The following is a 14,951-nucleotide window of genomic DNA, read 5'->3' as shown; positions in this document are numbered from 1 at the left end:
CCTGGAGCAGTTTTAGTGGGTGCAGTGCACTTCAGCCAGGTGGACCCAGGCCCATCCCCCCCACCTGCTACACTTGTGGTGGTAAATGTGAGTCCTCCAAAACCCACTGTACCCATATGTAGGTACCCATTATGGCTGAAAACCGGGGACGACCATCTCTGAGGTCAACCATCTCAACATTTAGGTCGACCATGTCTAAGGTCGACCTAAATGTTGAGATTTGGGGCGTCCCCGACCATATTATCGAAATGAAAGATGGACACCCATCTTGTTTCGATAATACGGGTTTCCCCGCCTCTTCGCGGGGCTGTCCTGCGAGGACACCCTCATGAAAACTTGGGCGCCCTGTTCGATTATGTCCCTCCACATGTTCTTGTAACAAGAAAATTCTGAAACCAATTAAATACATTTCCTAAAATTCCAATATCACTTAGGGTTTTTTTTTTTTTTTTTTTACTAAAGATTAGCTCAAGTTATCTGCAGCAGGGCCCATAGGAATAAAATGGGATCTGCTGCAGATTACTTGAGCTAACCTTTAGTAAAAAACCCTCTTAGTATATTCAATAACAAATCCTGATCTACTGAATCAAATGCTTACGAAAGGTTGAATTGCATAAGGAGTGTTTGTTTACCTTCACTGAACAATATTTTAATTTTTGAGTCACAGTCTCAGTACTATAATTTTGTAACCTAGTATTTCTAACTCAGGTTCATTCAGTGGCGTTCCTAGGGGGGCTGACACCCGGGGCGGATCGTCGATGCGCCCCCCCCCCCGGATGCAGCGCGGACCCCTCCGGCGAAAGGACACCCCCCACAAAGGAACTCCCCCCCGGGTGCACGCTGCTGCACGTTGTTCCAATGGAGGACAGGCGCACGCGGCACTCCCCCAGCAGCGTGCACCCGGGGCGGACCGCACCCACCGCCCCCCCCTAGGAACGCTACTGGGTTTATTGATCAATTCTAGTAATGTCACCTGGTAGAAGTCTTTATAAAGTTGAGCCAGCCCACTTCCCTTCTTTCCCTTTCTAGGTAAAGCTAACATTTTAAAAACTAATAGACATATATCTCTTATAACTGAATTATCATCTATCGGCAATCATGTTTCTGTCATAAACATCTTGAGTAGAGAGATGTGGTAGCTGTGTTAGTCCACTTTTAAAGGTAATCAATAGAAATAGAATAAAATAAAACAAAGAAAAGAAAATAAGATGATACCTTTTTTATTGGACTAACTTAATACATTTTTTATTAGCTTTCAAAGGTAGCCCTTCTTCGTCAGATTAGAAATAAGCAAATGTTGATAGATGATAGTATATATAAATGACACATCAAAGCATTTCAATCACAGTCTGACAGAGTGAGTTTGAGACTGTCACTGAAATGCTTTGATGTGTCACTTATATATACTGTCATCTATCAACATTTGCTTATTTCTGATCTGACGAAGAAGGGCTACATTTGAAAGCTAATAAAAAAATGTATTAAGTTAATCCAATAAAAAAGGTATCATCTTATTTTCTTTTCTTTGTTTTATTCTATTTCTATTGATTACCTGTCAAAAACATTAAACCTGGCTGATGTTCCTCAAGCCAGTCTTTGACAAAAACAAAACTAACGATCTTACATTTGTATAGTAGCATGGTATAGGGATTGAGGAAATAAGGGGGTCTTTTACTTAGGCACGCTGCCATTTTTAGTGCGCATTAAAAATAGGCACACGCTAAATGCTAAAGACGCCCATAGGAATACATTGGCATCTTTAGCGTTCAGCCCATGCCTATTTTTAAGGTGTGCTAAAAACGCCAGCGCACCTTAGTAAAAGACCACCTAAGTTCTTTAACTGAGCATTCAATAATTCTTACATTTATGTATCTAAATCTAACATCAGATTATAATTTCTTATTATATCAAGATTTTTTTTCTATTACCTGACAATGGTAAGTGATGTGAGCATCACATCGGAGCAATTTATGAAATTATTCTGTCATTAAATTGTCTATTCTGCTTACAATGTGACAACTATCTGTAAATAAGAAAAAGAAAAAAAAACAATACTAGGATTATAGTTAATTGCTAAAGCCTCTGACCAACCTAACCCTCCCAAAGGTAGCAAAAAAAGAATATATAATGAGAGCCATAAGAACATAGGAATAGCCATACTGGGTCAGGCTAATAGTCTATCTAGCCCACTATCCTGTTTCCAACAGTGGCCAATCCAGGTCATAAGTAACCCCAACCCCAGAGCAAGCAGTGGCTTTCCATGTCCATCTTTTTGCAGAAAAAAGTAAAATAATCAAATTTTAAAGTTATTAATCATAGGAGCCCTTTTACCAAACTGCAATAAAATGTGGCCTTAGTGTGTACTTACGCTGGTCATACCACAGGGGTAAAATGGCCAAATTTTCCATTTTCAGTATTAATGGCCATGTACTAATTTCCCCAATTGTACATGGCATTAGTGCATGAGCCCCTGCCTCCACCTATTTTGTAGGCAGTAAGGGTTTATGCTAGCATGTGACAATGTAGCTGTGTTAACCGATTAGCGCAGAACATGCTCACTCTCTACCCTCAGACCTGCCCCAGAGCTAAAAAAAATACATTTTTAGTGCATGGGTAGAGTGCACCGATCCCAAAACTGTCATGAGATGCCTGAGCGCACCCCACTGTAGGCATTTTTAGCTGCAGTAAGCACATGTTAGTGCTTATCGCAGCTTAGTAAAAGGACCCTTCAGTAGTGTAACTTCCACTCTAAACTTTTTAAACTTCATTTAGTATTCTCACTAAACTAAGTAGGCAAGATGCACACAGGACTTGGGTCCTATTACACCAGATTTTCACCATGTGTTCCCTCTGCTTCTGGGCTTGTATCCTTCTCCCCATGTTAGATGTGGAGCTAGCAGCACCTTCACACTCCTCTTTAGATAAGAATCCTCCCTGAGAATCCCTTTATTCTTCTCTTGGCAAACTGTGCCTCAGGATTCAGCTATGGATAAGACACCTCTTCTTTTACTCCTCTCTTGCAGGATACAAGCTTCACTCCTGGCTGATCTCCTCTTCCCTATCCTCCTTGGTCTCTGAGGGGTCCTTTTAAGATGCACCGATAAATGGCTTGCGGTAGTGTATGCGCGGGTTTTGGGCACGCGCCAATCCATTTCAGCATGCCTGTAAAAAAGCCCTTTTTTAAAATTTTTGCCAAAAATGGATGTGTGGCAAAATCAAAATTGCATCCCGTCCATTTTGGGTCTGAGACCTTACCGCCAGCCATTGACCTTCCAGTAAAGGTTCACATGGTAACCGGGCAGTAATGAACTATATGCGCCAAATGTCACTTGGCACGCGTAGCTGACACGTGACAAAAAAATAATAATAATTTCGGCCACGCGTAGAGGACATGCACCAAAAATGAAATTACCGCAAGGGCTAAGCGGTAGCCATGCGGTAACTCTATTTTGCGCATGTTGGGCATGCATAGATGCTTACACGGCTTAGTAGCAGGGCCCCTGAGTTAGAAGACCAAGGTCTGGGTGGACCTTTAGGTGGGCAGTTCACCAGTACTCCCAGTACATATTTACTGAACTTCCTTTGTGGAAAGAAAGGAAAACCTTGGGTACCTTCCTATCCCTCTGAGCTATTGTAATACCCAACTTTTTTCTCATAAATGTGTATTCTCTTTGTAAAATTGAGAATACAAATGCAGGTTTTTGTCTGAGCCAAGGAGTGCCCAAATCATACCTTCACCACACCTCCTTGAAATTTCTACCTAGTGACAATCTCTAGGTATATTTAAAGGCCTTCTGAAATTGCCATTTCCACGTGTAGCTCTCATGCTAGGCAGGGTGGAGTACATATTCTGGTCTTCCCACAGTCTTCAGGTGTCATCTGTAGATTCTCTTTGGGACCCCAATCTCTCCTGCAGGGCAAGGCACATCAGAGATACCACTCCTCCATGAGGTCACAATACACCCTCACATGAAACTTTCTTGGAGGTAGGGATGAGGAGCTGGCACTGTAAAATATGGTTAGTGTTATTGTGAGTGTTTGGGGGGGGGGGGGGAGGGGGAATAGAATGCAGGTAGATCAGGCAGAAATAAGGTAGTTTTAAACAGTTTTATTTAGTTGTTTGGGGATTGGTGGGTCATTAGTGAATGGTAGAGTAAAAGGAACTGGGTTTTCCAAAATATGTATGAATAGCAAAGGCAAATTGGCCCAGACAATTCTTAAACCAATAAGTATGCACAATAATTTCCATATAGTGAGTCAGTCAAGCTTAGTGGGACAACCTAAGTTAGACTGTCCCACTGACTCACTACATTAAACTCCAGGTCAGGGATATGGGGCCTCATATTCAGCTGGCAGCAGGCAGCACTTTTGCTGTCTGCCACTGGCATTAAACCTGGATATTCAATGCAGGACCTTTTCTTGTGACTGGCTTTGAATATCCGGGGGGGGGGGGGGGGGGGGGGGGGGGGGGTTAACTGCTAAAAAGTTAACCAGTTATGCTGATATCCAGCGCTAACTGACTAATTTTTAAGTGGTCAAAGATAGGGCAGCAATTTATAGAACATAGAAACATGATGGCAGATAAAGGCCAAATGGCCCATCCAGTCTGCCCATCCTCTGTAACCACTAATGCTTCCTTTTCCTAAGGGATCCCATGTGCTTATCCCACATTTTCTTAAATTCCAACATAGTCCTTATCTCCATAACCTCTACCGGGAGGTCATTCCACGCTTCCATCACCCTCTCTATGAATGAATACTTTCTTAGATTCCTCCTACACCTATTTCCTCTTAACGACATCATATGCCCCCTCATTCCAGACTTTTCCTTCATTTGACCACTAAACCTATACGGATAGGCTCTGATTATCGGTGCCTAACTGAATAAATTACGTGATATATCTGGTTATGCGCTAAGCACTAACTGGCAATATTCAGTGGGAGATAACCAGTACCTCCCACTAAATATTGCCAGTTAGGCACCAATATACTATTTAACCAGTCAGCGACTATTTCTGACTGGTTAAATAGCACTAAATGTCAGAGGGATGGTTTTACCAGTTTGAAGTTTTGGAATTTACACCAGCTGGTGTTCATTTGTCCCTGAGGCAGCCACTTTGGTGAAACATGGCTATGTCAGGTGTGTTTGTATAAACCTGGAAGCTAAAGTAGTGAATAAAAACTGCATCTTCTATATGGTCTGCGCTTTTTGTTGATTACCGTATTGGATCTTGTAAACCATTTGTCTGGTTGCTTTCTTGAACAGCATTTCATGTTCCCAGTTTCGACTCATTGCTTTATGTACAAAATCATTTGAATCATGCTTGGGCTAAGGATAGAATTACCCTCCTCCTCCATCTGAGAACTCACACAAAGCGAGAAGAAATGGCAATGAAGGGGAAAGAGAAGTTAGTTGAGAATAGAAATGGTTCTAGAAGGTAAAATGTACCAGAGATCAGACCCAGAACAAAGGGAAGGACTCAAGATGGAGTAGAGAGGGAGACAGAGTAAGGATCGTAAATGGTGAGGACAGCGTGAAGACAGAGGATGAGAGCTAGAGATTGGGGATGGGAGAGGGTCTTGGATTAGTGAGAGAAAAGAAACCAGGGAACTAATACAAGAGGAAGGAAAGAGTAGAAAGGGGAGGAATGAGGAAAGGAAAGTGCACAAGAAATGATAAATCAGGGGACAGTATCAAAATATTCCATCTGTGAAAAAGACAAAGAAGGAAGAAGAAGAACTGAAATGCAAATCAAGTGGAAAGAAACTAGACTAAATGAGGCATCAGAGCTGAAATTAAGAGCAGACAGAAGGGGCACAGCTACAAGGACAAAAATCACGCTGCAGACCCATAGATTAAGTAATTATTTATTGAATATCGTTTAGATTAGGTAGTCTAAGCAAAGGGGCTCAAAGAGTTAAGGGAAATAGTTATTATCTGTCCTTTCCATTAAACCCTATTAGTGTAAGTATGGAATTTTGTTTTCTGGAATGACAGAAGGAAGAGAAAGATTATACTATGCTGAGCTATGCCATGTGCTGAAATATCCCTCTTAAAATCTGCTCCCTTTTGTCAGTTTTGTAATCACTTATTTTACTATTTCAGATTCTCTGCCAGATCCCACATTTAAAGTAAACGAGGACATCAAAGAGGAGGTGCAAACGACCCTCACCTGCTCAGTTGACTACTTCTGTCCCTATTATTCCATCAGTCTGAGCTGGGAGGCAGCTGTGAATGGAACCATTTCACAGAGCAATTCTGGTAGATTTAGGACCGTGAGCACACTGACTTTTACCCCCTCCTGGTCTGACCATAACAAGAACATAACTTGCCTGCTCTCCACTCCAGAAGACGGAAGGAAGACATCCACAAGTGAAATTCTGAATGTAATATGTAAGTTTATCAAGATTTTGAAATATTGGGTGTATTTTTCCTGTAAGGGCTCTCTTTGCCTTCCTACACTGTGCTAAATATCTCTCTGGTATTTTTTCATTTATTTTATTTGCTGAATGCTGGCAATACCTTCTGTGGTCAAGAACAGGATATAGCTCCTTCAAGCTACTTTCAAGTCTGTTTTCTGATCGGTCACTAGCAGGCTGATATTGAAAAACACTTATATGGATGATGGCAGCGCTTACATAACCACTTTTTTTGTTTTTTTCGAAATATTTTTATTGATTTTACAGTAATAACACAATAAAACCTAACAGTACAAAATACAGCAATAATACATGTTGGATTGCATATTCAGAAGTATTTAGAACAATGGAGGAGTTATAGGTAGATAATCATCCAATAATTTCCACTAACGGATTTTGGAGGGCACACCTAAAGAGTGAAAAGAAATAGACTGTCCATATTTCTTGAATAACAAAGTCTAATTCCATCACATGTATATATTAACTACCAAATTATCTTTCCAGTGGAACATAATCAATTTGAGTGCCACTGTAATAAAGTGTAATAATGATTTAGCATCATCTGAGAGATCAGAAGAAATAGACAGAGGTTTCCAAAGTATGTGTTTAGGGTGGAGTGGTGTATTAAAATGAAGAATATCCTGAATTTTAGATCATATATCAGACCAAAACACTTGTAAGTTTGGGCAATCAAAAATAAGATGCATTAAAGTTACAGAACGAACATAAATCTGATTTGCTAGAACCTGACAATTTGCATTTCCTAGGAGTCCATAATACTCTATGGTATTAAAAAATACATATATTGTGTCAGAGGCAGATAGAGAATCTCTGGGACCATGTTACCAGAACATAGACCATTGGGATTCAGATATGTTAGCATCAACATCTTTTTCCCACACTTGCTGGGTGCAGCAACAAGAGTGAGTAAGAGAAGTCTGAAACTTTTATAGAAAAGAGAGGCACGATGAGATATTGAACAGGGACCAGTGATGAAAGCATCTAAGGTTTTCGTGATGACAGAATTAATGAGGTCGAGTTTCATAGATTTGATAGCATGTTGTAACTGGAGCCAGTGTAAAAACTGGGATCCAGGGAGGTTATAATGCATTTGTAATTAAGCAAACATTTTGGGTTGTCCATTGGAAAACAGTTGACTAAGAAACCATATGTTACATCTCTGCCATATAGTACAATGGATTCGTTTTTGTAGAATTGTAATGTGTTTATTGTTCCATATCATCATGCCTTCCACAGGTTTCCTAGGTAGTGAAGTAGATAAGCAATGAAAAGCCCTCTTGGTTGTCATTGTGACAGAATAGGAAGAATGCAGTAGAACAAATCATTTAGGAGAAGTATTGGCTGAAACTGATATTGGAAAAGGTTTATTCAATGTAGTTTCAACTGCGAGCCAAGTGGGAGAATTCAGAATATGAACAGCGTAGAACCAATGGTAGCCTTTGGAAAGAATGTAAGAGGTATGTATGGTATAAGGCAAAATCAGGGAAGTTAACACCAACATCTCCTTTATTTTTTGGCAATTTGAGTGTTCTAATAGAAATTCTAGGTGGTTTATGGTTCCATATGAACTGTGACAACAATCTAGCAATTTCTTTAAAAAGGTAATCAATAGAAATAAAACAAAATAAAACATGGAAAAGAAAATAGGATGATACCTTTTTTATTGGATATAACTTAATACATTTTTTGATTAGCTTTTGAAGGTAGCCCTTCTTCGTCAGATCGGAAATAAGCAAATATTGGTAGATGACAGTATACAGTATATAAGTGAAACATCAAAGCATTTCAGTGACAGTCTATCAGGATGAGGGTGAGTTAGGTGAGAGACAGGGAGAGTCAGGTGGATGAGGGGGCAGGGAGATATGCATGGAAAATAAGAGGGTGACAAAGCAGTACAATGTTATGGTTTATAATGGGCTAGAAAACCCAGATCTTTGTTAAGTCCTGTCTAGTGGGTGTCAAAATATTTAATCATTCTGATTTCAAAGGTCTTACATTCCTGTATTGTTTTAAAGTTCTCTTTTAGGATTCTTACCATAAAATCACTGGTATAGTGTTCTGGTGTTGTAAAGTGTTGCCCCACAAAGGTGACATCCTGGTTGGTACTAGCATTTTTCATATGGTGTCTATGTAAATTAAATCTCTTCTTTAGCATCTGATTTGTTTCTCCAATGTAGCACCCTTCACTGCATTTTTTACACTGAATGATATATACCACATTGGAAGATAAGCATGTGAAAGATTCCTTAATGTTGAATATTTTTCCTTTGTGAATGACTGTGGGGGTCCTGTGAAATGTTTTGGCATAGTTTGCAGCTGGATATATTGCAAGGATGTGTGCCATTCTCTTCTTTTTGAGTCTGTGTTGGGAGCTTACTTCTAATTAGCTTGTGTTTTAAGTTGGGTGGCTGTTGGAAGGCCAGCACTGGTGGGGATGGGAATATCTCTTTCAGTAATTCATCCTCCTGGAGTAGAGGCTGTAGATCGGAATGAGGACATGGCATGGGGAGCATCCTAAGCATATAGTTTATTCTAGGGGCCAGTGTCATTTTTAGATTTGAGCCTGCCCCACCAGTTGAGGTGAAAGGAAGACCATTGTGATAATCCTGGGCTTGGAGCCATGTACAACCCTCCGGATGGCCATTTCCAGCTTTCAGGATTGTATTTCACCACAGGACATTTGATTGGTTAATGCAGTTGGTAGATACAAAGTCCGTGAAATCAGTGGCGTACCAAGGGCTGGGTGGTGGGGGCGGACCGCCCCGGGTGTCTGCAGGGCAGGTGGGGGGTGCTCTGCTGGCGCTGCAGTCCCCACCTGCCTACCACCAGCTCCGTCGACAGACGACCCTCTTCTCCTGCTACCCAGCTGGCACCCAGCCTTTAAAAACAAATCTGTGAAGCGCCTTGTGTCTGCTCTGCTGTAAAAGAAGCAAATTGCCTCGTCGCCTCGGCCCTTCCCTCACTATGTCCCGCCCTCGCGGAAATAGGAAGTTACGTCAGAGGGCGGGACACAGTGAGGGAAGGGCTGACGTGACAAGGCGATTTGCTTCATTTACAGCAGAGCAGACGCGAGGTGTTTCACAGATTTGTTTTAAGTGGGTGCCGGCCAGGTGGCAGGAGAAGAGGGTCGTCTGTCAACGGAGCTAGTAGGCAGGTGGGAACTGGGTCGAGGAGGGGGGAGGCTCAGATGGGAGAAGGGGACTGGGTCTGGGGGGGCTCAGATGGGAGAAGGGGACTAAGACTGGGGAGGCTCAGATGGGAGAAGGGGACTGGGTCTGGGTAGGGTGGGGAGGGGCTCAGATGGGAGAAGGGGTCTGGGTCTGGGGGGATCAGAAAGGAGAAGGGGCCTGGAGCTGGAACTGGGGTCTGAGAAGGGAGCAGGAGAGAGAATGGGGCCATGTCTGGGGCAGGTGGGAGAATGGGTCTGGGGCTGAAAAGGGCCCTAATGCAAGGCATGTGGATGAAGGGGACTGGAACTGGGGGCTGAAAAGGAGGGTAGGTGGGATAAGGGGGCTAGTACTGGAACTGGGGGCTGAAAAGGGGCAGGGGCTGAAAAGGGGACAGGGAGAATTGGCTGGGGCTGAAGCTCAGGACTGGTGGGAGAAAAGAGCTGGGGTTGAAACTGGGGACTGGGGGCTGAAAAGGGGACAGGGAGAAGTGGCTGGGGGCTGAAGCTCGGGACTGGTGGGAGAAAAGGGCTGGAGCTGAAACTGGGGGCTGAAAAGAAGGGGCAGGTGGGAGATGTGGGCTGGGTCTGGAACTGGAACTAGGGGCAGGTGGGATAATGGGGCTGGAACTGGGGGCCAAAAAGAGGGGGCAGAGAGAGAGAGGGGACAGATCCTGGATGGAAGGGGGAGCGAGAGGGAGGGCAGATCCTGAATGGTTGGGAGAGGGAGGGGAAATGGTGGATTGAAGGGGCAGATAGAAGGGGCAGTCAGTGGATGGAAGGGGGAGAGAGAGAGGGCAGACGGGCAGATGGTGGATGGAAGGCGCAGAGATAGAGGGCAGATTTGGATGGAAGGGAGAGAGAGGGCAGATTTGGATGGAAGGGGCAGAGAGAGAGGGCAGACATTGGATGGAGGGGATTTTATTTATTTATTTATTGCATTTGTATCCCACATTTTCCCACCTTTTGCGGGCTCAGTGTGGTTTACAATACATTATGAATCATGGAAATACAATTTGTTACAACTTGGTTATGGATTACATTGTTATGAATTGTTTGAGTCAAAGTTAAAGTATCGATAAGGAGTATAATCATGGAAAAAGCACTGAAACATTGGAAGGAAACAAGGGAGACAAAAAGGGGCAATATATAATAACAGGAACACACTTGGTATACATTTTCTGTGAGTAAGGTATGAATGTGGTATGATTTCGGGGGATGAGAATACAGGAGTGGCTGTATTGATGCATAACTGAACAATGAGTGTGGGCTTTATGTGTTTTGGTTCTTTCCGTAAATTTTCTCAAAAAGATGGGTCTTCAATAATTTGCGGAAGGTGGTTTGTTCGTAGATTGCTTTCAGGTTGCATGGTAGTGTGTTTCAGAACTGCGTGCTCATGTAAGAAAAGGTTGACGCGTGCAGCGCCTTGTATTTCAAGCCCTTGCAATTAGGGAAGTGGAGGTTGAGGAAAGTTCGTGATGATCTTTTAGCATTTCTGGGTGGTAAGTCTATTAAATCAGACATGTAGGCTGGGGCTTCGCCGTGAATGATTTTGTGGACTAATGTGCATACTTTAAAAGTGATGCGTTCCTTGAGTGGGAGCCAGTGTAGCTTCTCTCGTAAGGGTTTTTCACTTTCATATTTTGGTTTTCCGAAGATGAGTCTGGCTGCTGTATTCTGGGCTGTTTGAAGTTTCCTCAGTATATGCTCTTTGCAACCTGCGTATAGTGAGTTGCAGTAGTCCAGATGGCTGAGTACGAGGGATTGCACTAGGCTGCGAAAGACGGATCTTGGGAAGAATGGTCTTATTCTTTTCAGTTTCCACATGCAGTAGAACATCTTTTGGTTGTGTTGTTTGCATGAGTTTCGAGTGTTAGGTGGCGGTCGATAGTGACTCCAAGTATTTTTAACGTTTCTGAGATTGGAAGGTTTAGTTTAGGTGTGTTTATAGTGGTGAATTCATTCGTGTTGTACTGGGAAGTGAGTATCAGGCATTGAGGTTTTTCTGCATTTAGTTTCAAACGAAATGCATCTGCCCATGTGTTCATGATGTGTAGACTTTGGTTGATTTCATTGAAGATTTCTTTAATGTCTTGTTTGAAAGGGATGTATATTGTTACATCATCGGCGTATATATATATGGGTTGAGGTTGTGGTTTGATAGGAGTTTTGCCAAGGGGGTCATCATTAGGTTGAAAATGGTTGGTGAGAGGGGTGATCCTTGTGGTACTCCACATTCAGGTGTCCATGCAGCAGACGTTGTTGAGTTCGATGTGACTTGATATGACCACTGGGTTAGGAACCCCTTGAACCAGTTTAGGACATTTCCTCCAATGCCAAAATATTCGAGTATGTGTAATAGGATTTCGTGGTCAACCATGTCGAAGGCACTTGACATATCAAATTGTAGAAGGAGTATATTGTTGCCGGTTGCAATCATTTGTTTAAATTTAGTCATGAGAGTAATTAATACTGTCTCTGTGCTGTGATTCGATCGGAATCCTGATTGGGCATCATGCAGTATTGAGTGTTTGTTTAGATAGTTTGTGAGTTGTTTAGTTACCATTCCTTCGGTTATTTTGGTTGTTAGTGGTATGGATGCTACTGGTCCGTAATTGGTTATTTCGCTTGTGCTTTTCTTTGTATCTTTGGGTATTGGGGTGAGTAAAATGTTTCCTTTTTCTTTAGGGAAAAGTCCGTTTTGTAGCATGAAGTTTACGTGGTTCGTTAAGTCTATTTTGAATTGTTGAGGAGCTGATTGCATGAGGTTGTTTGGGCATATGTCTAGTTTGCAGTGGGATTTGGCAAATCTTTTAAGTGTTTCAGAGATGAGGTCTTCTGATATTAGTTCAAATTCGGTCCAAGTTCTGTCTGCTGGGTATGTTCCGTCTTCTGGGTCTAGACAGTCTAGAAGTGTGGCGTATTCAATAGGGCTGGCGGATATTTTAAGTCGTAGTTGTATAATATTCTCCTTGAAGTATTTTGCAAGGTTGTCTGCATCTGGGATGTTTTTGCTGTTGTTTGTAACTGGTGTGGTGTCTAATAGTTTGTTCACAAGGTCGAAGAGTTTATGTGTGTCTTTGTAATTTGGTCCTATTATTGTTTTGTAATGTAGTCTTTTAGTCTGTTTTATGGTATATTTGTATTTCCTCCGAAGTAGTTTCCAGGCATTTAGTGTTTGTTCATCTCTCTTTTTGTTCCATGCGCATTCTAGTTTCCTAACTTGTGTTTTAAGTTTTTTCAGCTCTTCGGTGGACCATGGGTTTGGTTTTTTCCTGTGTGATGTTCTGGTTTGGATTGGGGCAATTTTGTCTAATGTTGTTGTACATAATTCGTCCCATTCTTGGAGGAATTGGATGGTGTCAGCATTTGTTGACCATTCGTTCTGGTAGATCTGTTGCCAGAATGTTATAAGGTCTATTTTTCCTCTCGTGGTGTATGTTGTTCGCTCATGTTTATTGATTGTGTTTATATGTGTTTTTCGCCAGTAGAGAGAGACATTTGCTTTATGGTGGTCTGACCATATCGTGGGTGTCCATCTTGTGTCAGTAAGTATGATAGTAGAATCCGGGTCAAATTTGTGTGTTATGATGTCTAGTGTGTGTCCTTTTTTGTGTGTTGGTTGCGTGTTGGGTGCGTGCAGGTCCCAGAGTTTTAAGAATTCTTTGCATTCTCGTGTGCCTGTTGAGGTGTCATCTTCAAGGTGTAGGTTGATGTCTCCTATTATAAGGATGTTTGAGGCAGATACACATGTGTTCGAGATGAAGTCCATTAGTTGTGTTTGGGAGTCTTGCCATTTTCCTGGCGGTCTGTAGAATAGGATTGCGTTAAGGTGTCCTATTAGGTTTGGATGATTAATTCTTGTCGAGGCAATTTCAAGTTGTGGTGAGGTAGATTCACCTGTGGTTGTGATGGTGAATTCGGGTTTGTAAATTATGGCTATTCCGCCCCCTCTTTTTCCATTTCAAGTCCAGTGGGTGATTTTGTATTCTGGTGGGCATGTTTCTAAGATGGTGGGGTCTGTGGGGCTGTGCAACCAGGTTTCTGTGATAAATAGAAGGTCTAAATTGTCTGTGGTGATCCAGTCTAGTATATCTACTGAGTTGCTTACTGCTGATCTTGCATTGATGTATCCTAGTTGGATTGAGCGGTGTGGTTCTGTGGGGAGGTTCGTTGTGTTTATTTTTATTAATTGTCTATTTCTTCGGTGGTTGAGATTGTTGTTGTTGTTGTTTTCCTCTTTTTGTTGGTGGTGTTCATGTCCGGGGATTTTTCCTTTTAGTTGGTTATTGTGTCTTTGGTTTGGTGAGTTGTTAAAAGGTTGTACACAGGGTTGGTGTATTGTGGGTGGTTTGTTATGGATGTTCTTTACAGTGGGCATTGTGTATGTGTGAGTGTTGTATGATTTGTGAGTTGTGGGGTTGTTGTTGTCTGAGTTATGGGTTGTGTTTGCGTGTAGGAGTAGGGTGAGACAATGAATGGTTAGAAGTGTTTTACTGGTATTCATATCTGTGTTTAAGGCGCTGTTGCAGACATTCAGTTGGTTTACATTCAAAGCGAAGCAAAGCTTACATTTGCATTTAAGCTTAGCAACATTCAGTTGGTTTATATTCAAAGCGAAGCAAAGCCTACATTTGCATTTAAGCTAGCAACATTTCATTCTGATCGTGCTTGGTTTATAATCAGAGCAAAGCAAAGCCTGTGTTTACAGTTGGAGCATAATATTGAGTGTTACATATTAGTCTAGTTATCTTACTGCGCACGGTGGTCAGAACAAGCCAAGTGAGATAATTACATTTAAATTAGGCTGTTAGTAGTGCAAATACAAGCTGTTCCCTTACCTTGTTTTTAAAGCGAAGCAAGGTAATTGTATTAGATCATTATATGGAATAATGATATTTGGTTGAGCGGTTCATTTGCATTCTGTGAATAATGTTTAAGATATTTAAAAAAGCATCTGCATTAACTCATTACAGGGGATGGTGCTTTTTGGCGTGGCAACTCATTTGTCTTCTATTTAAAGCAGTAAAGCAAAGCAAGTATAAACTTTTAAGTCCAAATTAAAAGTGATGCATGCAATAAAAGCCTTATATTTAAAGCAAGCAGAGCAAAAATATAGACTTTTAAATTAAGCTGAATGAGTACATGCAGTTAAAGCAAAGCAAGCAGTTACTTTAGTTGTTACGGGTTGTGTTGTCCATATTCCGTGGTCGGGGTGTTCTTCTGTCCACTGCTGCACCGATTTCCAGGTTTTTAGGATTTGTTGCTGATCGGTTGGGCTATGTTACATGGGAGCAGGAATGGTGCAGGGTGGTCCCAGCAGTGCGCCGAGGGTTGAGGGCCGG

At 42.0% G+C, this 14,951-nt stretch overlaps 1 protein-coding gene across 6 annotated transcripts in view; it reads left to right on the top strand.

The window, feature by feature from the left end:
* Positions 1–14,951, top strand: part of CD22 (CD22 molecule) — a 244,243-nt gene that overhangs the window by 85,576 nt on the left and 143,716 nt on the right. For all 6 annotated transcript variants that reach the window (XM_030213545.1, XM_030213548.1, XM_030213547.1 and 3 more), the window contains one exon: positions 6,106–6,393. In XM_030213545.1, coding sequence (XP_030069405.1) covers positions 6,106–6,393 — 288 coding nt within the window. The remainder of the gene's footprint in view (positions 1–6,105; positions 6,394–14,951) is intronic.

This window comes from Microcaecilia unicolor, chromosome 8, assembly GCF_901765095.1.
Source record: "Microcaecilia unicolor chromosome 8, aMicUni1.1, whole genome shotgun sequence".
Lineage (NCBI taxonomy): Eukaryota > Metazoa > Chordata > Amphibia > Gymnophiona > Siphonopidae > Microcaecilia > Microcaecilia unicolor.
The sequence above is the reverse complement of the archived record's forward strand: the minus strand, read 5'-3'. Positions and strand labels throughout refer to the sequence as shown.